The following is a 26546-nucleotide window of genomic DNA, read 5'->3' on the forward strand; positions in this document are numbered from 1 at the left end:
AAATACAAAGTGGGAAATGTTTTAAAGATAGCCTAAGCATAGTATTTTGTACTGGAAGGCTTAACCTTCCAGTACAAACCCATGCTAGACTCACGCAGACACCCTTGTACTATGGTGCAAAGGTGCGTGTGTGGAGCCCAGCAGTGCATTTCTGCACCAGCGCTAGGGAAAGGGGAGGTGAGTGCCATATTTCTGTAAATATGGTGCTCTCCTGCTCTCTTCTTCTCACTCAGGACAGTATTTGCGGCTGCTCCACTGCGCTGCGTGATAATTTTGTAAATCTGGGAATCTGTCTCCATTGCCAGTACTCACACTGTTTGGATTTGCCTGCCCTGCTGTTTCTGCCTGCCTTTCCAGTCCCACGCAGCAGAGAGAGATGGAAGCCATGCCACACTACTCAAAGAAAGCAGAAATGGTTTACTCTTGGCCATTGAAGACAGCATTGCCCCTAGCTGCTAACAATTGTTTTTGGTATGCAGCAGTAAAGTCAACACTGGTGCTGCAAATGACAAACCTGAGCTAAACGTATACTTATGAATGTGCAGTTCCTTAAAGACTAGTAGCAGCAGGAAGCAAGAGGAAAGCAAAACAAAAAATAATCTAGAAGCATCTTCAACAGGTGATGCTTGCTTGCAAGCTCGGGTGAGCACAGCACCCTTTGGGCATCTGCAGTCATGGAATGGCCAAGATGCTCAAGGTTCAGTAATGTTGCCCCTACCCAATGACAGGTGAACCAGAACAACCAACTCATTGCATGCTGACCACCATACGGTACTGTACTTACAGTACATTCCAGCCTTACAGAGTAATCAGAATGATTTGGAACACAAAGAGAGAGGCCTTGGCACAATCTTTATTCACTGCCAGTTCTTGCTTACTAAATGGTGCACACAGCGGGTGCCAATTGAAACATGATGGCACTGACTGTCCTTGGTGTGCAGATAGTTTATTTAATGTTATTGCAGCATTTTCAGTCGATTTAGAAGCTAAAAGGAGAACAAAGAAGGAAAGAAACTGTGTATTCACAGGTGAACTCTTATCACGTGGTCATAGAGCTGGCTTTTGCGCTGGTGGCACCCAGTGCGACAATATTTGTTGGCGCCCCACCCCCCAATGACCACCTCTGCCACGGATTTTCTTAATACCACCATTCAACAGTGCTCCTCAAGTCTCCATAACCACTCTCTTTCAGATGTATTTATTTTGTTTTATTGCGTCACTCATTCTAGTGTAGGGTGTCAGAGCACTTTAGAATCAAACATTTTTATTATGCCGTTAGGACATCTTAGAACACAGCCCAGCTGCCTACATCGACTCGCCGGCAGGGCGGATTCACACAATGATCGAACACAGCGTCTGTGTCTACATCCCGGAGGCCGACCCCGCGCGATTGAGGAATCACCACCACCTCACCGGAAGCATAATGTCCGCTTTTAGGGGAGAAGAATCAAAAGAACAGAGAAACAGGACCCCCTCACCTACCCTTACCCCCAACCACCCAATACACCCCACCCCCCCTCCCACACCCACCCCCCTCTGCATCAGCCCATCCAAGCGTCACTTTTCCTCCATGGTTCAGTCTCTCTCTGCATGGTTGCAGCTACGATACCTTCAGGTGCACGTCGAGGCACTGACAGGTTCCAGGGGAATAAGTTGTAGTATTTGCAAGTACTTCGGGCTTGTCACTTCCCGAAGATCTTTAGACAAAAGCTGCAAAAAGGTTAGCATATTCGGAACCTTTCCCATCCATACCCAATGAAAGGCGCTCCATAGCAAGTGTGTGCCACAGCCGCTGAAACCAATCCCGAATATCAGGTATCGCCAAGGAGCCCCATTGCGCTAAAAGGACTTGCCGTGCCGCCAATAGCGCCAGCGCTATTTATTTACCCCTGAGGGAGCGCAAGGGAAAAAATTTAGGGTGGGGAAGCCCTAGCAGAGTATGTTCGGGCAATCGGGGCAGTGTAATCTGAAAAGCAGCATCCAGCTCGTCAAGAACTGTTACCCAATAGTGTTCCAGTTTCGGGCAGTGCCATAACAGATGAACTAGGTTCCCAAACATCCCGCAGCCCCTCCAGCAGAGGCCCGACTTTGCTTTGTTCCACGTCTTTACGCGTGCTGGGGTATAATACCAATAGGTCGCTGTTTTGTAGGCCGATTCAGTCCCTGTCGTGTTAGAGGTCGTGTGATGCACCCGGTAGAATACATGCTCCACAATCATTGCATAGAGTTCCGAAATAAGGCTGTGGTCATCCTTTTTACAAACCAGCCAGCGTTCAAAAGCCGTTAGGGGTCTCGACATGAGGGCTACATTAGCCGGGCGGGTCACCCAATACACCACTTGCGCGTGGTAAAACGCATCTTCTGGGCCCAGCGGAAAGTAGTCCGACCGCAGCGTCGAAAACGGGATCAGCCTTTCTAGATCAAAAAGCATGCCCACCCGCTTGCAACCCTTCTCCCGCCAGCAGTGAAAAACCAGAGATGAAGAGCCCGGGGGAAGTCATGATTATCCACTATTGGTGTCATTGGGGAGGGGAAGGAGGTCCATCCTTTACGGAGAGCCAGCTGATCCCATGCTTTTAGCGTTGGAGACGTCACCGGGGAGGAGTACAGCCCCCACGCTCTGCATTTGCGCGGTAGCCAGAGCTCTCTCCAAATATTACAGCCGGCCACCGTCTGATCCATAAATAGCCAATGTTTACTGGACATGGGCCTATTCCATTCCACCACGTATCTAAGACAGGATGCCTGGAAATATGCAGAAAGTAGAGGGAAACCCAGGCCGCCCGACGCCTTTGGGGAGGTGGTCACCGTGAACGCAAAGCGAGGTCTTTTATTGTCCCACAAGAATTTGTTAAGGAGACTCTGCAGTCGTCTCAATAGGCCCGGCGGTGGAGCTAGGGGCAACATCTGAAAGAGATAGAGTATATGGGGAAGCACTGTCATTTTAATTGCGGCCAGCCGGCCAAACCATGCCAACTTAAGGCGTGACCAATCGGATAGGGACTTAGCAACCTGCTCAGCCAGCGCAGAATAGTTTAGAGAAAGGGTTTTGGTGAGAGTCGGAGCTGGTCGTATACCCAAATAAGTGATATCCGAATGCACCCATTGAAAGGCAAAGTCTCTCTGTAAGTCTATTACGTCAGAGTCCGGAATCGAGATATTGAGGATTTGCGATTTAGCGAAATTAACCTTAAAACCCGCCGCCGTGTGGAAGGCAAGGAGCTCAGTGGACAAGCACCGTAGGGAAGAGTGAGGGTCAGTCAACGCCAAAATGACTAACAAAGAATGAAGAGAGGACTTGCACAGCTGAGTGAATCCAATAATAACCAATGTTAATGTCTGTGGCGTGCTGCCAGAGATGAACGCTGTCTGACCCTATCAGCGTGAACAATAGAAGACTACTACATAGCTTCCCCCACTTGGAGGAAGGCTCCCCGGTGCACAGCGCAAAATTGACTGTCGAGTCTGAAGTTGTATGTACAGTTCATCCAAAAGTTAAATCAACATGATAAAGAGGTTCCTCAGTTTTTTAATCCATACTCATTAGTTTCATGAGTTAGTTCATCAATGCTTCAAAGTGCATAAAACCAACATAATCCAAAAACGATATCATCCAATCATCAATAATCCCAATGCATTTCGGGCTGATGTCAAGCCCTTCCTCAGGGGACAGCTCTACAAACGTAAAGGAAAACATCATAATGTCATTACAGTTGCCAAATAGTTGTTGCACCACTACTAAAAACTCAATATAGTGCAATTAGCATCACAAGGTATTAAAAGAGACATAATATTAAAAAACATGACCCAGTGTGCTGAAAATTGGAAAGTGATACATTAATTCACCCATTCGTTGGATCAGGGTATCAGCGAGAGTTGTGTTTGCAAAACTAACGTAAACGCACTAAGTCAAAAACTATACGTGACAGCGTTCAACTACGCCCAAGTGCTCAAAGATACCAAGATAGTGCTATAGTGTGCCAAACACACCAGAAATGTAACACTTCCATGCTCAATACTCACTGATATGATTACATCAGTGAGAAACAGTAGTTACAGCCTGTAAAATTATAGGTTCGCGTTAGAAAACCACCCAAGGTGGATGAGCCTAAGTGTAGCAGCGGTTACAATAGTCCTCAACAGAGGTACTCACAGTCAATGAAGTCCGCGGACTCCCTCAGTATGCAACCAGCATGAAACCTCGAGCGATAGAAGTGTCGGTGAGGTTAGTAAACGCGAGGTGTATATATTAATCATGGACAGAGGACTAAGCGGTAAAGTGTAAACCGGCGCCATCTTGGAAAGGTGTTAAAAAAGATGAAAGCGAACAGAACAAACGAATGAAGGGTTGGCTAAAGCTTAAAACCAAAGCAGTGACATGCTCAGTGAAAATAATCACACGTATGAACAACACAAAGTATAATGTGCAAGTCATCAAGCTTAAAAACAGGTTACTGGGTATATGCACACTATGTCAAAGGGACGATTAAGGCAATGATATAACAAAAGATATACAGTTCAAAGGTAACACAGAAATTCCATCCTGTCATTCAATCCGTGTGGCTGCATCGTCGCCATGAAGCGGATCCAATTGTTCTCTCTTTTAAGCAAAGTGTTTTTGTTGTTGTGTGTCGGTGTTACTTGCTCCAATATGAGAAATTTCAACTGGGCTACAGTATGTTTTTGTTCAGAGAAATGTGCAGCTACTGTGGATTTAATATTGCCAGTTCTTATATTGCTCTTGTGTTCCAGTAACCGCACTCTAATTTTTCTTTCAGTGTGGCCGACATAGCACTTCCCGCAGGGACATTTCAGCATATAAATCACATTAGCAGAATTGCAGGTGGCATTAACTCGTAATTTGATAGGATGACCCTTCATGGGATGGTTGGTAACATTCCCTTGTATGCAGTTATTACAATTGCTACAGTTGCAGCAGGGTCTAAGTCCCTTAAAAGTTACAGGTTGATTCTGCTCCCTGGGTTTAGACAAAATCTCTTTTAGGTTGCGTCCCCTGGTGTACGCAAACAACGGTGGCTGTGTGAAGGCTCCCTGGAAGTCAGGTTCCAAACTGAGTAAAGACCAGTAGTTGGAAATGATGTTTCTAAACTGGTTGCTCATGACAGTGTACTTGGAAACAACTACCATCCGAGAGTTCTCAGTTTTGGGCCGAACTTGTAGAAGGTCATCACGGTTCATGTTCCCACATCGGGTAACAGCCTTATCCAGTGTCTGTTGGGGGTAACCACGAGCTTTAAACCTCTCCACCATGTTGAGCTTTTCTTGTTGGCATAAGTTATCAGATGAAACAATGCGTTTGACCCGCATCAGCTGAGAGAGAGGTAAATTTCATTTCAACCCAGGTCGATGAAAACTCCGGTAATGTAAAATTGAATTGCGATCAGTGGGTTTGCGAAACATGGTGGTGGTCACTTTGCCTGCATGTCGTTCAACCTTTACATCCAAAAAGTGAATGCACTCTCTGTCGAAGCTCCACGTGAACTCAACTCGATCATTAATTACATTCCAGGATTTCAGGAAATCCATAAGAGCATTTTCTGTTCCTGCCCATAAGATGAAAATGTCATCAATAAATCTCAAATAGAGCATCCCACAATTTTGCCATGCTGGTTGATTCAATATGTGTGATTCTTCAAAGGATTTCATGAATATATTAGCGTACGACGGCGCCGCACAATTTCCCATGGCGGTCCCGCATAACTGATGAAACCACTTGTCAAACACTGTGAAGTAACTGTGGTATAAGGTGAATACCATCAGTTCCAAGAGTAGTACCTGCATGTCAGCATCCAAATCAGAATTGGATAATTCATGTTCCACGGCTGTTATTCCAAGGTCATGTGGTATAGAAGTGTACAGTGAACATACATCCACTGTGCACAATATCAACTCTTGGTCCTCCAGCGGTTCAGAAGCTTGTTTTAATTTGATGAGAAAGTCAGTAGTATCTCTTACATGTGATCTCGTGTTCAGAACAAAAGGCTGTAAATATCTGTCCAGAAACTTGCCAGTGGTTTCATGAATGCTTCCTTTTGTCGAGACGATGGGTCTCAAAGGTGGTCTCGTCGGGTGCTTGTGCACCTTCGGCAACATGTATAGCACAGGAGGTCTGGGATTGATGGGTGTGAGATAGCGTCTTACTCTGTCATTGATGGTTCCGTTCTCAAAAGCCTGACTGATGATATCAGTTAGGATAGAAGCAAACTCATTGGTGGGATCTGTAGATAGAGGTGCATAAGTGTTGGGGTCCAGTGTGTGACCCTGGACTTGTTCAGCGTAATAAGTGGCATCCATGATCAGAAGGGCGCCGCCCTTGTCAGCAGTTTGACATACAATCGAAGAATTGTTGGCAATTTTTTGCAAGACGTTCTTCTCCCTTTTGGTTAAGTTGTCCTGCTTGATCCTAGATTGAAAAGGAAGTCGAGCGATGTCTCTCTCCACTAAGTTTTCGAACATGTCGATAATCTTGTGACTAACAGGAGCCATGAAGGTGCTGTGGGGACGTAGTCCTCGCAACATGTCTTCCTCCTGCATGGGTGCGGTTACTACATTTTGAAAATAATGCCTTAAACGAATATTACGAAGAAGCTTAAAGGTGCTAACCTCTAGTTCAAGAATGTTGGCAACTGTAATGACATTATGATGTTTTCCTTTATGTTTGTAGAGCTGTCCCCTGAGGAAGGGCTTGACATCAGCCCGAAATGCATTGGGATTATTGATGATTGGATGATATCGGTTTAGGATTATGTTGGTTTTATGCACTTTGAAGCATTGATGAACTAACTCTTTATCGTGTTGATTTAACTTTTGGATGAACTGTACATACAATTTCAGACTCGACAGTCAATTTTGCGCTGTGCACCGGGGAGCCTTCCTCCAAGTGGGGGAAGCTATGTAGTAGTCTAACGCCAAAATGACGTCATCCGCATAAAGACTGATTTTATGGACATCAGCCCCAAAGCGAATATCTGAGATAGTAGCGTGGGCACGAACGCGCTGGGCAAAGGGTTCCATGTAGAGCGCGAAAAGCAGCGGGGAGAGGGGGCACCCCTGCCGCTTTCCCCTAGTAATGGAGAAAGGGGCAGACCTACAACCATTCACCCTCACCACCGCCTTGGGCACTGCATATAGGCACCGAACCCAACGTAAAAAGTTATTGCCAATGCCAAAGGCTTTCAGCACCTCGAACATATAGCCCCAGTCCACGCAGTCGAAGGCTTTCTCTGCATCTATAGACAATAGGAAAATCTGAGCTTTAGAGCGGTGGACTAGGTCCAGCAGATGGAGCAGCCTTTTGGTATTATCTCCCCCTTGCCTGGTTGGTATAAACCCTGCCTGGTCAGGTTCAATCACTTCATCCATTAAAGGGCTAAGCCTTGCTGCCAAAACTCCCGCAAATAACTTGGCATCAATGTTAAGAAGCGAGATCGGCCTATAAGAGCCGCAGTCAGTCGGCTTCTTCCCAGGCTTGAGAATAATCGTTATGGCCGCCTCAGTCGTGGAGGGAGTGACCACCCCAGTGCCAAGAAAGGAATTGAAGAGACGGGTCAAAAAAGGAGCCAGCTCCCTACAGAATGTCTTGTAGAATATAGCTGAGAACCCGTCTGGCCCTGGTGACTTAGCCAGTTTGAGCCGGGAAATGGCCAATATAACCTCCTCTATGCGGATCTCCGAGTCTAACGCTTCGACCGAATTGGGATGAAGGGAGTGATGTGAGATGATGCTAGGTATTGCGTTATGTTCTCATGCGTTGCACCTTCCCTCGTGTATAATGACTGATAAAAGTGGCGGAAGGTGTCGAGAATGGCAGCGTCAGTGTTGTGGAGCGTCGCCTGGCTATCTTTGATTTCAGTGATGGCATAGGTCTGCACCCGCGCTCGTAGCCTATGCGCAAGCATCTTACCCCCTTTATCGCCACAGAGATAGAATTTGAGACGCAAGCGCAGCAATGCATACGCCGCTCTGTCAAGATCCAGGTGTTTGAGCATGCGCCTCTTTCTCTCTAATTCTATCCACACCCTTGGGCCCCCCGTCCTCTTGTGGATCGCCTCCAAGCCGCGTACATTCCCCTCCAACTCTTCGCGTTTCTCCCTGCGCAACTTAGCATATGTGGCCGCAAGCGCTATGAAATCCCCCCTAACCACCAACTTCAGGGCCTTCCAGATTGGCGCCAGTGATGTGTCCACCACTTGATTTCCATCGAGGTAGTGAGTGATAGTGTCCCGAATCTTCGTCACCACGTCATCTGAATGTAACATGGAGTCCCTAAGCCGCCAACTGGCTGACGGAGGTCTGGCGCCACAGAGCGAGACCTTTACAGATATGGTGTAATGTCCGCATCAGATAAGTGAGGTAGGAAGGCCGATGTGGCGAAGAAGTGGTCAAGACGCGCGTACGTCTTGTGTGCTGCTGAATAGTAAGTGAAATCTCGTTCTTGAGGGTGCTGAATGCGCCACACATCGTGCAGCCCTCCCTCGGCCAGCCACAGCTTCCCTTCCTGCGACCAGGTGCCAGCTTGGTGCGAGCGCTGCTCTGATCTATCTATCCCCCCTCCATCACATGATTAAAGTCCCCCCCACCAAGATCAATGCATCCGGGGACGCCAGGACCTGCGCGAAGGCAGCACGCAGGAAGGATTCTTGCTGAACATTCGGGGCATACATGGACCCTATTGTTAAGGTTGCCTCACCCCATTGAACCTGTACTGCCAAGAACCTCCCCCTAATGTCCAGCACTTGAGATAGCACTTTACAATGCACACGGCTACTAAACAATAATGCCACCCCATTTTTCTTGTTCGGGCCTGAGGAGCAGAGCTGCAAGGGGTAACGCTTGTCCTGCATGCGTCGGACGTCTTTAGAGAGCAGGTGGGTTTCTTGCAAAAGGCACACATCACTATCAGCATTCTCTAAAAGGGACAGGATCGCAGATCACTTCACCGGGCTATTTAACCCACGAACATTCAGGCTCACCACTCTCAGGTCTCTAGTCATCGCAGTTCAGGCAGAAAAAGCAGGCTAATGCGCATGCGGTGTCCAGACCCAGTATGCATGACTGAAGCCACACGGGCCATTGGTGGCTGCTCTCACTACCGCCAGACTATGGGCTTCCCGTTTCCAGGTCCCGATCCAACCCACATGAGGAGGATGAGCAGAGCCAATACTCCACAGGCCACTGAGGCTAACAAAATACAACCAAGGGATGAGCAGCCAGCCATACGCACCCCCGCCGCCCCTGTGAGATAAGATCAAACCTCCACCGTCACCATTAAGTCCCCAGCTGATGCAGAGCCCCCCCAGTCCTCCCCCAACCCACCTAGCCCCCCTCCCTCCTCCTCCCCAACACAAGGAAAACCACAAAGTCCCAAAACCTAACAACACTAGAGCTAGGAATAAACGGAAGTCCGTTAAACAGGCCCCAAAGGCAGGGGAACATGGCGCCCACCAACCCCGTACCCAGTTCCTGATACAGGACATTCCTTTCAGCAAGGACACTTACAAGTAACGCAGGTGGTCCTCATCCGGACCCCTCCGGCGCCAGGCAAAGTCCCTGAAAGGCCCAGCTAGAGGTTTGAAGTCTCAGGCGTCTCCGGGAGCGTCCGTCATCAATGCCACTGAGGCCACCGCATTCCCTCTCTCCTTCAAGCTTAACGACCGGTCCGGTTTCAACACTGGTGCCTGTCTGCCAACCTTCTGCCATTCTGTGGAGCGTCGTTGGCGTCTATCAGGAGAGCCGCCGGTCTCAGACGGGGTAGCAGGTCTTTCCAAGCCCAGAATGGTACGGGCCGCTTCCAGTGACCGAACCTGAACCAATTTGGACTTCCGCCTGAACGGGTGCCCCTACGAGTAGGGGACCCCCTGCTCCCTCAGATAATTAGTGAAGGGCTTAAAGTCTCTCCGCTTGAGCAATGTAGAGGCCGCTAAGTCCTGGAACGACACAGGATGGTGGTCCCGAAATTGGAGGGGGACGAGGTCGCACGCCCATCTCAGGATTCTCTCCTTAAGTTGAAAGTCATGCACACATACGAGGATGTCTGGAGGGGGGGGACTTGGGTTCCCGTGGTAAACCCACTCGGTGCACACGATCCATTTTAATCTCCTGCAGGTCCTCCTCATTCAAAATGTGCTTAAAAAGGACCTCCACATACTCTCGCAGGTCCGTACCTTCGCCTTTTCACGGGACCGCCCTGATCCGGATGTTATTTCGCCGAGATCTGTTCTCCAAATCGTCGGTGTGGGCCTGTAGGTCTAGGTTCTGCTCCGTGAGACGGATCACGTCCTGTTGCAGCTGGTGAATATCCTCCGCCGTACCCAAATCGTGTTCCTCTAAAGTTGCGACTCGCTCCCCCACATTGTCCACATCTCGCCGCAGTTCTCTCATGTCCGAGGCAAGCTGGGAGCATAGCTCCGTAATATCCTCCTTAATGGCAGCAAACAGCTCTAGTATGAATGCCTTGGTCGCTGGAGCATCGTTGTCATCATGGCGCGGGGATTTGTCAGTGACCGGCAAAGTTGGCTGCAGAGAGGGTTTCTGATTATTGTCCTTCAGCAATTTATCTTTCTTGAGCCTGGCTGTCGCCATTTTGTCTTCTTAGGTGGCTCACAATGGGGGCGAAGGCGAGCCTGCTACCCTTTAGTGACTCACCTTCCTTGGTGCCTAACAGCACCGTCAGCCAGCTCAAACCTAGCAGGCTGCTCCGTACACTGTTACACCACTCCTGTCCGCTACCCCACGCACCGCCGGCGGGGCCACATCAAGGAAGGGCCAGGCTGCGGCTTATTCACACATAAATCAGGGCCAGCTGCGGGAGTTACAAGCCAGATCAGACTACTCAGCGATAGCCGGACTGAAGCACAGCACCAATTCCAATCCCAGCCGGGCTCGGTCGACAGAGACTAGGTCCAGGCACTCTGTATAGCTGATATGCTCTGCAGCTCGCGGGAGAGAGGTGGAGGAAGCAGGCCTTACAAAAGCTGGCAGCGCGCCTCCCGCCGAAACGCGGTCCGAGTAGGGTCTCACGCTCAGGCAGTAGCGGGGGTAGGGGCGCCAAGAAGCACGTTGGCCAAGCAAGTCTTCCTGTCCCTCTAATGGCCGCCCCTACCCAAATCCGGGAAAGTGTCTCGCCACTGGCCAAGACCTCAGGACTCCTATTCCCTCCTCGAAGCCGCACCGTCCGCCGAATCGCGGACCGAAGTACTGCGTCTCCCCAGGGGCCACCAACGCCACTCTCACCTTCACCGTCATAGTCAATGGCGCTGCACCGCGAGGGAGCACTCACCCGCAGAGCAGGGATCTCAACCACCGCGGCCGTTCCAGATTGTCACTCGCTGTTCACAGCACCCCCGGCTAGGCCCTGCCACCCTGCGCATCTCCACTGCACTCGACTCGGGCAGCCTGTGAACCAAGCCCGCCGCAGGTACTGGGCCGCCTCCAGGGAGTCGCGCAGCTGGACCGGCCTCCTTGTCACCGGTTAGGGCCGGGGCGACGCCTCTCACTCCTGACCCGCTCTCCCTCTCCTCACTCCCTCGGCAGGCGATGGCAGGCTGTAGGCCCGTAGCGGCGATCGCCCGTCTGTGCGTATCTCCCGATGGCCTCCACACACTCTCCACTCGCCGATGATGCAGGCGGGCGCGAGGAAGCTCCGATACCGCTATGCGACCTCAACGGGCCCAGTTAGCTCCAGTATACCCCCGCCCCGTGAGACCCGCCATCCCCCTGCTGCGGAGCTGGATCAGGTCGCTCGCGGCTGTCTGGCTCAGGACACCCGGGAGCAGTCTCCAACACCTCCGTAGCCGCTGCCCAAGAGCCACTGGAAAGCCCGCACTCCTCCGGAGCCGTTCGGTGCTGTGGCCCGGAGGAACCCCTGGCTCGCCTCCCGCCTAGGCCGCACCACGCCGCACCTCCTCACTCAGGCCAATCGTCAAAAGGAAGGTGCCAGACACCGCCGAACGACACCCGGGAACACGCTAGCACAGTTTCAGGCGTGGATGGGCGCTTAGCAGGATGATAAACAAAGCTAAGAGATTTGTGGCGCCGGAGAGACCGAGAACACGTCCTACTCCGCCGCCATCTTGGCCACAACCCCCAGAGCACTTTACATCACACACACACATTACACAGAGGCAATGAATCAGAAGCGTGTGAATCAGTCTGTAGGAATTATTACATAAGACATTGAGGACTACAAGGTGTAGGAGTCACATGTCATCCATACTGGTAGACAGTACAGTTAAGAGTGCTTGTACTCGAGAAGCACAAATCCAGAATTTAAAATGTAACACCATGGTTGGGGGTTGTCTTTACTAATGAGAACTGATTTCTACCCAAATGAACCCTTTTGCGACGTTAGGATAATGAAAGACTGAGTAAGAAAACATAATGTTCTCACCTATACCTTGCAGTGTGCATGGAGCTCTTTCATGACAGTTAATAGGCCACTGTTCTATATTAGCAAGGTTGGATTGGAATGCAAAATAAGCCCAGGCACTTGGCGGATTGCGCCTTTTCGCAAAGCCCTGCTTTAGTGTTTTAAATATCAAGAAGGATGGGGAGGGTTGTTTAAAAGAGCCATGTTTTCTTAACTTCACTGAGATAAGAAAAGAAAATGCTCGCAGGACTGTGCACAGATTAGTTCACAACGGTGAACCACACCTGAATAATTGAGGACCCTTCTGCAAAGGCCCCCTGCCTTATTCAATGTGCGTACATTAATTGGCCAGCCCAGCGAGAGACTGGGAATGACACCCCCAACCCCTTGGCAAAGGGAGGTAATAGAGGCCCATCTGCCTCCAGCAAGACTGCTCAGGCCCCCAATGGGCAGCTGGAGGCATCTGAAGAGCACAGATAAAGCCCAAATCAGCCACCAAGCTGGCCAAAAAAGTGGCCCACAGCTGCAACTCAGACACCGGCCCATTGCCCAAGTGCCCACCTTACCAATCCAACCTTGTATATTAGCACTTTAACTTATAAACTGCAAGTAAAAATAGGATCTCTTAGACAAAAGCAGTAACCCACTGAACTATTTACATTAGATGCACTTCTGTGATCTACCTGGTGCATGATCTTTGCAGCAGGCATATTACCCTCTGTGCTACCTTATGATGAGTCAAAACCTTCACTGGCCAAAACTTTGATCTCTCTCCAGCAGACCCATTATTCACCAGAGTTATCTTGATATTTTTATTGCTGCCCGGAAATTGCTGGAGGTAAAGAAACTGCAGCAGGGGCTTTTACATCCACAAAGTATTTGAAAATACGCTGCCACCCTCCCGAAGTCAGCGCCTGGTGCCATGGCGCCGGTCACACTGCCCTAGAGCTAGCCCAGCATGGTCACCCCACTGACTGCCAGCATGCATTACAGTAAATTAATTTAATTTTCTGTTATCCGTGACAACTTACTTGGCAGAAGAATTGCCTCTCATTAAAATGTCCTCTGTGACTTCTTGAAGAAACTGGAGGTATTTGAGGTCCTCTTCCCTGTTGAAAGATGGCAGAGTGTTAACATCAATAGTGCATTTAAGCATTTCGTCTAAAAATAAGCACTGGCAAAACCAATAGGTTTGGCATGGGCTGCCTGCCTTTTGGCAATTCTTGTTTTGTTTTGCAAAACATTATTATTTGGGAAGTTGCCGGGCCCTCATTAAATATAAAACAACAAATGGTAATGGCAAAAGTGTTTTTCTGGTCTGAAAAAATTAACACTTCACCATGATAAACCCAGCACTAAAGGGAACTGTCTTGTGTGTGGATGTACTCCTTGTGAAAAGGACAGCGTGCTGTAACTCATAGTGCAGTCAGTCAATGGATGAAGTGCCCCTTGATGCACGAGTAGAAGAAAAATGTGAATGACACAATCACAGACTAATGGATGAAGTCTAGCTGAAAACTCCTATAAGTAACTATGCTCAAACATACTTTTAGTAAAATCAGGAAGTCTTTGCTAACACAGACCTAAAAAAGCCATCTGTCTGGCATTGGCTGCTAGCCTCACTTTTGAAAAAGAAGGTGAGAAAGAAGGGAAGCAAGTAAGAAGGAAAGCATACAAAAAAGGAAGGAAGGCATAGAAAAAAGATGAAGGAAGGAAGGGTAGAAGTCAAAAAGGGAAAGAAGGAAGGCAAAAAGGAAGAAAGGAGGGGAGAAGGTCAAAAAGGAAGAATGAAAGAAAAAAGGAAAGACAAAGGCAAAAAAGAAAAAAGGAAGGAAGGAAAGAAAGAAGAAAGAAAGATATAAAGACAGAAAGACATAAAATAAGTAAGAAATAAAGAGAAAGAAAGGAAGTTGGCTAAACAGAAAGAAAGAAGGAAAGAATACAAAAGAAAGAACAAAGAAGGCAAAAATAACAAGAGAAAAGAAAAAGTAATGAAGGCAAATAAAGAAGGAAAGAAAGAAGTAAAGAAGGTAAAACAGAAAGAGTTATAAAAATAAGGAAGAAGAATGAAGTAAAGTGCGCAAAAAAGAAAGAACAAGGAAAAAAACATGGAAAATGTACAGAAGGCAAGAAACAAAGGTGCAAAAAAGTAAACAGAAAAGACAAAGAAAAAGGAATAGAGGCAAAAAAACAAAGAAAGGAAAGAACTAAGGAAAAGGGCAAGAAAGAGAGAAGAAGGAATGAATAAAGTAAAGTAGGCAATAAAGGAAAGAATTAAGAAATGAAAGGCATAAGAGGAAGAAAGGAAGAAAGAAAATGAAAAAAGAAAGAAGGAAAAAAGAAAGAAAGAATGAAACAAGGAAAGGGAAAGAAGGGAAAAAGAAAGAATGAAACAAAGAAAGAAGGTACAAAATAAAGAAAAGAAAGGGAAAAGGCAAAACAGAAAGGAAGAAGGAAAGTAAAATGAAAGAAGGAAAGAGAATGTAAGACAGAAAGAAGACAAAAAAGAAGGCAAAATAGATGGAAAAAGCACAGAAAGAAGGAAAGAAAAAAGGAAAAAGGAAAGAAAGAAGGAAGGAAAGGGGGTTTTACAGTATAAAGTATTGGATACTAAAATTCAAATTACACCCCACCTTTGTTTAAATAAAATTGTTACAAGTGTGCTGCAAATTAAAAAAAAACAACAAACTTTTATTGATATTTTTGCATTATACAGCATTTATGGTATCATGACCGCACACTTGTAATCTGATATTGTATCAACGTCAGGATTCTCATATCACACGCAGATAAGTAGGCACATATTGCTGCAGTAATTGGGGAGATAATAATAAGAAAAAAAAACACAACAATGCTAGCGTTGAGCCTGGTCTCTTACTTCGGGTGTGAATGTAGTATTGTGTGGGTGTCCAGTGGTTACTTAGAGAGACGCGCTTGGTCCATTTTTGAGCGACAAACTGGGTCTGGAACCATAATGGTCTACGTAACCCAGTCCAGACCATGGTAATCCAGTGACCACATGTCACTGGATTACTGTGGGTATGTATCATCATTCCGATCTCTTTGGAACGTGTGCAAGAGGTTGTCCCAGGGTGTAGCTATAGGACACCTCTGCAGGCCACGCAGCTCCTCCCTGTGCGGTGCCATGGATTCCACCCTAGCCCAATGTAACACTGTAGCCTGCCACTCTGAGAACCCTGGGATACACTCAGCTTTCCTTCTCATCGTAATTGTGCGTCTAGCCAGCAAAAGTGTCTGATTAATAAATTGAGTTGTTGCTCTTCCTGCCTTTCTACAGCCATGGAGGCCTAGGAGACAGGATTCTAGGCTGTTCAGGCCCGAACAACCTTTGACTCTCTGGAGAACCATGCAAACTTTGTCCCAGAAGGTACGCATTATAGGACAATCCCAAAACATGTGCAGTATGTCCGCTAGAGGCTATCAACAATGAGGCCATATGGAGGTTGTCGTGGGATATATTTTATGAAGCCTGGCCTGTGTCAAGTAGACTCTGTGTATGATATTGTGTTGTATATATTGGAAGCGAGTACTGCGTGAAACCATGCATGGATATTTAGGCACCCTCTTCCATTCCTTGGGAGTCAGAGGGCGTCCCAGATCTTGTTTCCACTGGGATCGTAGGCCAGCAAGGGGATCTACTGTGCTATGAGGGATGGCTCCAACGGTCCAAGAGATAAGGTGTTGTACGGTCCCCAGGGTAACGAGTACTTGCATCAGTGGATGCGTGATGGGTTCAGGGGCCACCTCTTCCAGGAGGCGTTCCAGCTCAAGAGTCAGACGCCTGTATATTAAAAATTGTCCAGACGGCAAGTTAGTTTACCCCAATAACACATCAAACGGGATCAGATTGTGGCCTTGGAGTAAAGCTCAGAGTGTGTCCACCCCTGCATTCTCCCATGTGTCCATCCTTTCCCTGTCTACTGCCACATAATACAAGGTCAGGTAGCTCAACAGGGCATACAATGTGTACGGGAGTGGGCCAGGAGTGAATTTCAGGGCTCTGCTATAGCATCTGTAATCTATGCAGAGTAGGTCGTTAGGGTGTGCAGGCATTGATGATCGTGGGAGGAACAACTCCTGTATTTTATTCAAGGTGTCCCTGCTGAACACTGCTGTCACCTCTGTTGAATGAATCCATGCAAGCCAGTGAATTGGTCATTGCAATCGTGCTGGTAGATAGTAATGTTAAAGGTTTGGGTCCCCAAGGGCCCTGACCTCCGGGGGTAATTGCAGTTTGGTTAGGGCAATTCTTTGACTGCCTTTATTCCAGATCAGATCTTGCAGCATTCCATCTAGCAAACTGAACATCCCGCGGGAATGGGGACTTGTAAATTAGCAAAGTAATAGAGCAGCCTCTGTAGCATTGTCATCTTCGATACAGCGACCTGCCCCTTTATTGTAAGAGGGGGTGTTTGCCAAAATGCAATCTGGGGCCACAGAGAAGACATGGCTTTCATTAGGTTTCCCTCGATGAGATTGCGGGAGGACTTGTATATGTTGATGCACAGATAACAAAACATGTGGGCCTCCCACTTGACGTGGTGGATGTCCACGATGATTGTTTGAGCTGGGAACCTGCGTGTCTTTGCGCAGTTCACTTCCAGGCCCGATGCTGCCTTGAAAGCAGATAGATCTCTTGTTATATTGGCCAATGCATCTTGTATGTCTCTTACATATACGAGGATGTCATCCGCATATAGGGAGACTGCATGCGTTTCACCCACAAAGACATGCCCAAGCTTGGCCTGATTGGCGTAGCCGCAACACTAGATGTACCATCGTCAAGGCAAAAAGTATCAGCAAGACAGGGCACCCCTGACATTTGTGGTTTATCAAAGAGAACTAGCTATGTCGGTATGCTATGTGTCTGCAGATGCTGCAGTCTCCACAGGGGTAGTGTCCCATCACTCTAGAGTGACAGGAGACTACCCCTGTGGAGACTGCAGCATCTGCCATCTGACACAGCACAGCAAGACCTAAGACCTGGAACCAGGAAGGACATGGCAACAACTGAAGCATACCAATTGCAATTCCACGAATCTAATATACCTCATTGAGTGCCCGTGCAAACTCAGATACATAGGGATGTCAACGAGAAAATTGCGCATGCGGATCACAGAACACAGAAGCACGATCCGGTGCAAAAAATCCAACAGCAGACTCATGGAACACTTTCTCACTTACAGGTCACACCCCTAACGATATGTGGTGGACAGTAATTGAACAAATTCCGGTCCACCCCACTGACAATGAGAAAAACCTCCTCACCAAAGAACAGCACTGGATCTATAGACTGTCAACCCATATCCGGGGCCTAAATGACAACATTCCTTGGAACAGCCTAAATAAATAATTATCTTGCCTCAGAATAGCTTAAGGAAATCATCCCTTGTCCCCTCCAGCCACCTCTACAAACCCAGCAAGGACTGTGCCAAACATACATGCCTCTACTCCATGTGAAGCCTAAACACTACCAGTAATCAGTGTTTTGCCCCTTTACCGAATACCAGAGCAGAGCTCACTTGAGTGCTGCACCACCCACCACACTGCACTGACTAGGGGTTCGAGTCAGTACCTCTGCCCAGTCATACACTTTTTATTTTATTGTATTTCTTTATTTTGTTATCCCTTATTCTTTAGTAACACCCAAGGCAGCAAATTCCTTTATTGCATAAAAAATCCTTTATTGCATAAAATTCTTTATTATGTAAACCATTACGGATATTTTTTCTTCACTACTGCCACGACAACCATCTAGGGCAGGAGCGCATGCATCTTTCTTCTCTGTCTATCCCACAAATGCTGGCTAGAGAGAGACACGCCCACTGAGAGTAGCACTGGGAGCACGCTACTCACACAGACCGCGCCCATCCTCAACGAGCTACACCTGTGATCAAGAGAGGGTATTTAAAGCCTCCTTCTCCAAGCACTCAGTTCCTTCGGACCTTGCGACCGGATCACAGGTGTTCCATTGGGCCTGGAGACACAGCCAAAGTGCTAATAAGTCCCGACTCTCCGGCGGAAGCCCAGGGAGTTTTGTCCTCTATAGACAGGAGTAAGCATCCTACTTGTAGATCATTTGTACATTTATTTTACGCATCTAGATACTAGCATCCGTAGCGCATATACCAAACCGGCAATTGCCAAGTTCCGTCACAAGCGCCTACACCCCGCCTTATTCGCTCACACGTCTAGGCACCAGGTGCTAACCCACCCATGTGCGTGGTTGACAATTTTGCGTTTTTTAACTTTATGTGTCTCTTGTTTGTCCTTTTTTCCTTTACAGGTACAAACTTAGAGGAAATACCTCTTACATATATCAGCACCTTAGTGCGTGCTTCACATCAGGGCACTGATAATAACATAGATCTCTGTAACACCCCACACATAGGTCCTGGAGAAAGCCAGTTTAATAAAAAGGCCTGGCTGAAACTAGTCGACTACACTGGACGTGGGAGACCAGAAGTCAACCCCTACACGTCCCAAGCCTTTGTTTTTAATCTCTGCCTGGGGCCCACCAATAAAGTAACCGTTAGGGACCCCAAGTACAGAATTTTAAAATCTCACGCAACACACCTGCACAGCACACTCACCTTCCAAAAAACCCGCTCCGCAGTAATCTGGCATCGCAGCACACCTGAGGCGCACTCGGTGCCTCGGGTGGGGCCCGATGATGAAACATGCCACCAACTAGTGGGTGAGGGCCTTCATACTAAACCAAATGGCTTCCCATGCAGACACATAGCAACTTGCGGCTGCCATTTTACGGTGATTGTCCACGCTCCTTCAAGTGTGCCACACATTAAGTACAATCAAGTTTGGTTTTCTTCCTCGTCAAAGTTTATCAAAGTACCTTTGGTGAAACCAAATCCAGGAACACAATATGGAATGCTGTGAAATAGCAGAAGTCTACTTCAACATGAATTTACAACAGCACTGGAAGGAGACAGGAACTGACAAAGCTGGAATGTGCCTGGTGCTCACTTCAAATGCATCCTTCAATCACATTAGGCAACACTGGCACTAAGGGGACTCCTTGTATGCAGATGTGCACCTTGTGAAAGAGCAAAATACAGTCAATCAAAGTGAAGTTAGCCAGAGGCTGAAGTAGGCTGGCCCACTGCCCCATGCTGTGTGCTATAGTTGTACAAAAGGGGGTGATGATGGACGTAGCATCTGAACCACTCAAACACTCACACCCAGTCAACAGATCTGGGTTTAATCCATCACCGTTCTTTAGCCCACTCTGCCACCCCAGTTCAGATATGGCCATATGCAAATCAGTCTGACCCTGTGCCTCATGGGAACAGTCCAGCCCGAACTGCCAAGTCATGCCTTCCCTGGACCGGAAACAAGCTTCCTAGGACCGGTTTCTGGCATTACAGCCGTCTTCAGCCAGGCTTGCTTGAACCAGTGGCAAAGTTAGCAAGGGACTCACGTCTGAGCATACCCTGCCAACGTATGGCGAACAAAGCGGTACAAAAGGGGGTGGTGATGGACGGAGCATCTGAACCAATCAGACACTCACACCCAGTCAACAGATCTGGGTTTAATCCATCACAGTTCTTTAGCCCACTCTGCCACCCCAGTTCAGACATGGCCATATGCAAATCAGTCTGACCCTGTGCCTCATGGGAACAGTCCAGCCCGAACTGCCAAGCCATGCCTTCCCTGGACCGGAAACAAGCTTCCTTGGACCGGTTTCTGGCATTACAGCCGTCTTCAGCCAGGCTTGCTTGAATCCAGTGGCAAAGTGAGCAAGGGACTCACGTCTGAGCATACCCTGCCAACTTATGGCGAACAAAGTGGTACAAAAGGGGTTGGTGATGGACGGAGCATCTGAACGAATCAAACACTCACACCCAGTTAACAGATCTGGGTTTAATCCGTCACCGTTCTTTAGCCCACTCTGCCACCCCAGTTCAGACATGGCCATATGCAAATCAGTCTGACCCTGTGCCTCATGGGAACAGTCCAGCCCAAACTGCAAAGCCATGCCTTCCCTGGACCGGAAACAAGTTTCCTAGGACCGGTTTCTGGCATTACAGCCGTCTTCAGCCAGGCTTGCTTGAATCTAGTGGCAAAATGAGCAAGGAACTCACGTCTGAGCATACCCTGCCAACTTATGACGAACAAAGCGGTACAAAAGGGGGTGGTGATGGACGGAGCATCTGAACCAATCAAACACTCACACCTAGTCAACAGATCTGGGTTTAATCCATCACCGTTCTTTAGCCCACTCTGCCACCCTAGTTCAGACAAGAACGGTGATGGATTAAACCCAGATCTGTTGACTGGGTGTGAGTGTTTGATTGGTTCAGATGCTCCGTCCATCACCATCATGTGTTCTCGCCCATTTGCAAACACAAAAATGCTTGATACATGTGGCCCAATTTTGTTTACCAATATCACTACACGCATTAGCACTGAAAACAAACTAGAAAGCTATACAAGCAGTACACACAGATCGGTTTACATATATAACTGTAGCCCTGGATTAAAATGCATACATAATATAAGGGAGTGCAGTTATAAATGAACTTCATGAAGAACAGTTTAAATGAACACAACCTGGCATGCTGTTAAATAGCAGCAGTCAGAGAAACAAAGGACACTCTAAAACAAACTTACAACACCAATAGAAAGAGACAGGAACCGATAAAACAGGAAGGTGTCCTGTGCTCAGCATGAATGAGCTGATAGAAAATGGCCTGCTATCACACCGGACTCTATACACAAAGGCAACACTAAAGTAATAAAGTGAAAACTAAAACACTGGCACTGAAGAGAACCACCTTTTGTGTGGATGTGCTCTTGTGAAAGAGGAAAATGTAATCACTCAAAGTCAAGTTAGCCAATGGCTGAAGTGGGCTGACCCACTTGCCTATGCTGTATGTGGTAGCGGGCGGACCAAAATGTGAATGACACAACAGCAGGCCAATGGATGAAGACAGCAGGCTGAAAGTCCTTTAAGTAAGTATATTTATTATACATGTAATTATATGGGGCGGTTTCTCCATTAGAGCTGAGGGGCTGGGCCCCTCTGAAATTCGCACACATTTACATAATAACATATTACATGGATCGATTTATTTCGAGATACAATCGTATCTCTAAATAAATAGATGTATTTAAGCCTGGTCTGTTTGTTTAAGGCTGCCTGCCCCGCCTCGCTCTGAAGCAGGAGACGGAACCCAGGCAGTAAATCAACTTTTGGAACTGTGATGCAAGACGCAGGGCTTTCTGTTTAAAATCTCTTCATTGCCATTGTGGTCTATGGTTGTATGCACTCTGTAGGACAGTGACGCAATGAGCATCAGGGGTTCGGGCGTCGGAGACTTCATCCCTGTGTGACTTCAGATGTACGTCATTCAAAGGCGTAGATCCCATTCGTCATATGTGAGAGTGGATGCAAGCATGTCTGATCTGGTGCCTTGTTCTCGGTAATGGTGAGTGTTTGCAAGCTAATGTTGTGTTATGAGTATTGTACTGAGACCCCTCATCATGTTAACCTTCCCCGCTCTGACACCCCAGGCCCTCGATGCAGATTGCTGGCTCCGTTTGAAGTGGAGCTGCTGTATTTGTTAATTGTTACACCTCGAAATGGATCCAAATAACGAGCAGGGTTCTTGTTCCCTTGCGAAGTTTATCCAAATATCCCAGTCAAACAAGGCGAGAAATATGTGCTTACAATGGACAGTTCTCTGATGTATGACATTAACACTGGCTGTGTCTTCATTCCCCTAAGTTAACACTGATGCCAAAAACATGGATTCACTTGCAACCAATGAATGTTAAAAATGTTAAGGGAATGCATTTTAGTGATTTAGTTCTTCCCTTATTTTACATGTTTCCCTTAATCTTTCATTCCTTGAGAGATAGCTATTTAGCGTGTCAGTGGGTTGGCCTCTCTGCATAGCACACAGAACTATGTTTATATATTTAAAAAGGTCCATAGGTCGCACGCTACTCCACCATTCCAGCGGGTAAACCCCAAGAGCATCATGGTAAATGCAGTATTCTCAAAGCGGGTGTGCTTTTCACAAGTTCCGAAGTGTAAATGAAAGGTTGCAGGCCAACTCTGGACACCGGTGTTTCAGGATTATTGTCCTTCATCAGCAGAGTGTAGGAAGATATTCAGGGGTTGCTGTGCAGGCTGCCAAAGTGTTCTCAGGTCTGGTACCTCTCTGGGCGCGTAGGGCGTTACCTGAGCTCGTCAGCTCAAAGGCTCGAGGGAGCCGTAATAAAGTAAAAGGTCCATAGGTCGCACGCTACTCCACCATTCCAGCGGGTAAACCCCAAGAGCATCATGGTAAATGCAGTATTCTCAAAGCGGGTGTGCTTTTCACAAGTTCCAAAGTGTAAATGCAAAGTTGCAGGCCAACTCTGGACACCGGTGTTTCAGGATTATTGTCCTTCATCAGCAGAGTGTAGGAAGATATTCAGGGGTTGCTGTGCAGGCTGCCAAAGTGTTCTCAGGTCTGGTACCTCTCCGGGCGCGTAGGGCGTTACCTGAGCTCGTCAGCTCAAAGGCTCGAGGGAGCCGTAATAAAGTAAAAGGTCCATAGGTCGCACGCTACTCCACCATTCCAGCGGGTAAACCCCAAGAGCATCATGGCAAATGCAGTATTCTCAAAGCGGGTGTGCTTTTCACAAGTTCCGAAGTGTAAATGCAAAGTGGCAGGCCAACTCTGGACACCGGTGTTTCAGGATTATTGTCCTTCATCAGCAGAGTGTAGGAAGATATTCAGGGGTTGCTGTGCAGGCTGCCAAAGTGTTCTCTTCTCAGGTCTGGTACCTCTCTGGGCGCGTAGGGCGTTACCTGAGCTCGTCAGCTCAAAGGCTCGAGGGAGCCGTAATAAAGTAAAAGGTCCATAGGTCGCACGCTACTCCACCATTCCAGCGGGTAAACCCCAAGAGCATCATGGTAAATGCAGTATTCTCAAAGCGGGTGTGCTTTTCACAAGTTCCGAAGTGTAAATGCAAAGTTGCAGGCCAACTCTGGACACCGGTGTTTCAGGATTATTGTCCTTCATCAGCAGAGTGTAGGAAGATATTCAGGGGTTGCTGTGCAGGCTGCCAAAGTGTTCTCAGGTCTGGTACCTCTCCGGGCGCGTAGGGCGTTACCTGAGCTCGTCAGCTCAAAGGCTCGAGGGAGCCGTAATAAAGTAAAAGGTCCATAGGTCGCACGCTACTCCACCATTCCAGCGGGTAAACCCCAAGAGCATCATGGTAAATGCAGTATTCTCAAAGCGGGTGTGCTTTTCACAAGTTCCGAAGTGTAAATGCAAAGTTGCAGGCCAACTCTGGACACCGGTGTTAACGCCCTACGCGCCCGGAGAGGTACCAGACCTGAGAAAACTTTGGCAGCCTGCACAGCAACCCCTGAAAATCCTCCTACACTCTGCTGATGAAGGACAATAATCCTGAAACACCGGTGTCCAGAGTTGGCCTGCAATTTTGCATCACACATCGAATCTTTTGCAAAGCGAACCCGCTTTGAATAAAACTGCATTTACCATGATGCTCTTGGGGTACACCCGCTGGAATGGTGGAGTAGCGTGCGACCTATGAACCTTTATGTTTATATATTTCATTTGCAACTGAAATTCTGTGGATATGTGTTTGAAGGGGGTACGCAGATGTCAAAATATTTGCTTAAGTGCTTAAATTTGAGGGAGTGCAGTGCATGTTTGGAGGTTGTGAAGTGACAGATGCGAGGAAGTGTGTTCGGGGAAGAGTGAAAAGAGGATGCTGAAGAGGAAAGAGAGGTGACTGAAAATGTGCAGATGGACAACATATGCAGAAAAAACAGGATACATATCTAACATAAAGCACAGTTAACAGAAGGCCAAAACTCCATCCTAAGGCCTCAATGCTATTTAATTCACAGACTCACAGTTTCAGATTTGAAACATTTCCAATGTTAACAATGTATAACAAATTGTTGTTACTCATTTATCTTAAACAGCTAACACCCATTGACAAAGCCAATCGTACTGACTGGCTTTTAGATGTATGGCCGTTATTGTGTCATTTATTTGGATACAATTACTTATCAGAGAGAAACTAAAATACCGGTCAGGTGGCACACTATGGGAATCACAAAAATGTATTTGACATGTTCCTTTATAGAGAGCTGGCACTATTTTCATCCCACTTAAAGACCTGTCTGCACATATTTCTATATGACTTGTTGCAGCCAGCAGCTGTGGGTGTTTCTCAAAGTCTGGTTAGAGCATATTTTACCAAAGTTAATACTGCATGCAGTGCTAGACCCCAGGCAAGCATACATGGCTAAAGTTGTCATGCTGTACAATTTGCACATTACAGTAACTGTTGAACATAATAATTCAGGAAGATATGGGGCAGTTTTTAATGTGTTTACTATTTCAAGACTTTTCGTTCCCACTGCTTTATAATCCTTGCTTTATCGATACATTCATTTGTTTTAAAATGCACCATTTGCCAATCTTTTTTTCATTTCTTTCTTGGGAGAGGGACTCACCCTGGACCCCAGCTTTGTCCACTGAACTTGTTCACATCGCTTGCTATATAAAAGTCATGGCCAACGTTTACGCACACCACTTTTAAATGTCACCAGCCGCCATCTGTAATTATTCTTCTTATTTTTTTTTTATCAAGAGCTCTTGGCTACATCTGGGCCTAAAAAAAGATCCTAACACAACAAACTATTTCTGCGGTGCACCATTTAGAAATGGAAAACATCAACACACTGTAGAAAATCCTATCGCCCGTGACATGTGAACAATAAAATAAGTTATCCTGCTTTATTTGAAAACCTTCTACATTTGAATCAAGACACAGGCACATTTATTTAATTCAATTGTAATGCGTGGTTGAGTGCAAGCTCCCTTTCAAGTCCTGGAGCTAATTGTCATCATATAAGAAGGTTTTAAGGTCAGAACTCACTTGTCATAAGAATATGACGTCACAACTTGTCTGTAATAATTTAATGCGTGTGCCTCCACAATGTCAGCAGGTCACAAAACCCCCACCTTCGAAAAATGAGGTGTTAGTATATTCTGATAGATTGTTTGCATGATGGAGCAGAAGGAAGGAAGTGTGGTGGTGGTGGTCGGGCCCACCAGCTTGGAGCCCCTAATTCCTGGGATCAGCATTTACTGTGGAGTCTGAGCTCGAACTGGGATAAACTGGTGCAGTTATGGCGTACTCCAAATGTTTTTGCTGAAAGCACAAGTTATTACAGTATTCTCCTCCACTCCGAGGCCTGAACTCAAAATGGTGTGGTAACTGGACATCCAGTAAATTCTGCACGTGGTGGTTTCAATATTTACTGTGAGGGTAATTACCCCCTATGATTTTCCTTTCACTTTTTTATGGCGATCTTTTTATTCTCTGACTCTTTACGAGTTTTTTTGTTAACAGTGCTTTGAATTTTATTATGTTTCCACTTTAACTTTACACGTTGTCCGTTTTATTTATATTTGAGAAGCATTTAAAGGCTTGCTGGCCAAAATAGCTAAATTCATTTGTAAAATGACTTGGAATAACTGTTTCATTGGATTCCACAGAAGTGCCAAGTGTGAAAAGGGGAGAGGGGTTGGCCTAACGGCTAAGGCGCTCGACCTCGGACCTGGGCATCTGGGTTTGAGTCTCGGTAACGACGCCAAATCTGTGATTCTGGAGATATCACTTAATCTCCCCGTGCCTAAAATGAAAGTGTGTCCTCATGTAACATAACTGGTGCTATGTAAAGCGCTCTGATAACTGATTCGGTTCGGTTCTAGTTCGCGTTATTTCAAACTCTGCAAAAAAAAAAAAGGCACATTACATACACTCCCCAGATACTGTGCTCCCCCTTATGCATACAACTAATCACTTATGATACAGCAATTTTCATCACACTCACACAAACACACCCAGATATTCATATTATAGAAAAAATAACACACTTACACGAATACAAAACTGGGAATAAACGGCTACATCCTTTCAGTCTCCTGAATAATAAAATTCACAGGTAGCCACACATAATCATGTCAAGCACAGCCTTTTTTACAAGCACACAAACCCATATTCCTCAACTTTTCATATCCGCTTGATGGGTGAGAGGCAGGCCTCATTCATGTTGGTAACCTCACACAACCTAGAT

General features: G+C 47.0%; 1 protein-coding gene across 1 annotated transcript in view; it reads right to left on the reverse strand.

Annotated features, from left to right (window-relative positions):
* Positions 1 to 26546, reverse strand: part of LOC144761925 (spermatogenesis-associated protein 7-like) — a 970202-nt gene that overhangs the window by 320977 nt on the left and 622679 nt on the right. Inside the window, exon 9 of the mRNA XM_078647121.1 lies at positions 13420 to 13497. Coding sequence (XP_078503247.1) covers positions 13420 to 13497 — 78 coding nt within the window. The remainder of the gene's footprint in view (positions 1 to 13419; positions 13498 to 26546) is intronic.

Source organism: Lissotriton helveticus, chromosome 6 (assembly GCF_964261635.1).
Source record: "Lissotriton helveticus chromosome 6, aLisHel1.1, whole genome shotgun sequence".
NCBI lineage: Eukaryota > Metazoa > Chordata > Amphibia > Caudata > Salamandridae > Lissotriton > Lissotriton helveticus.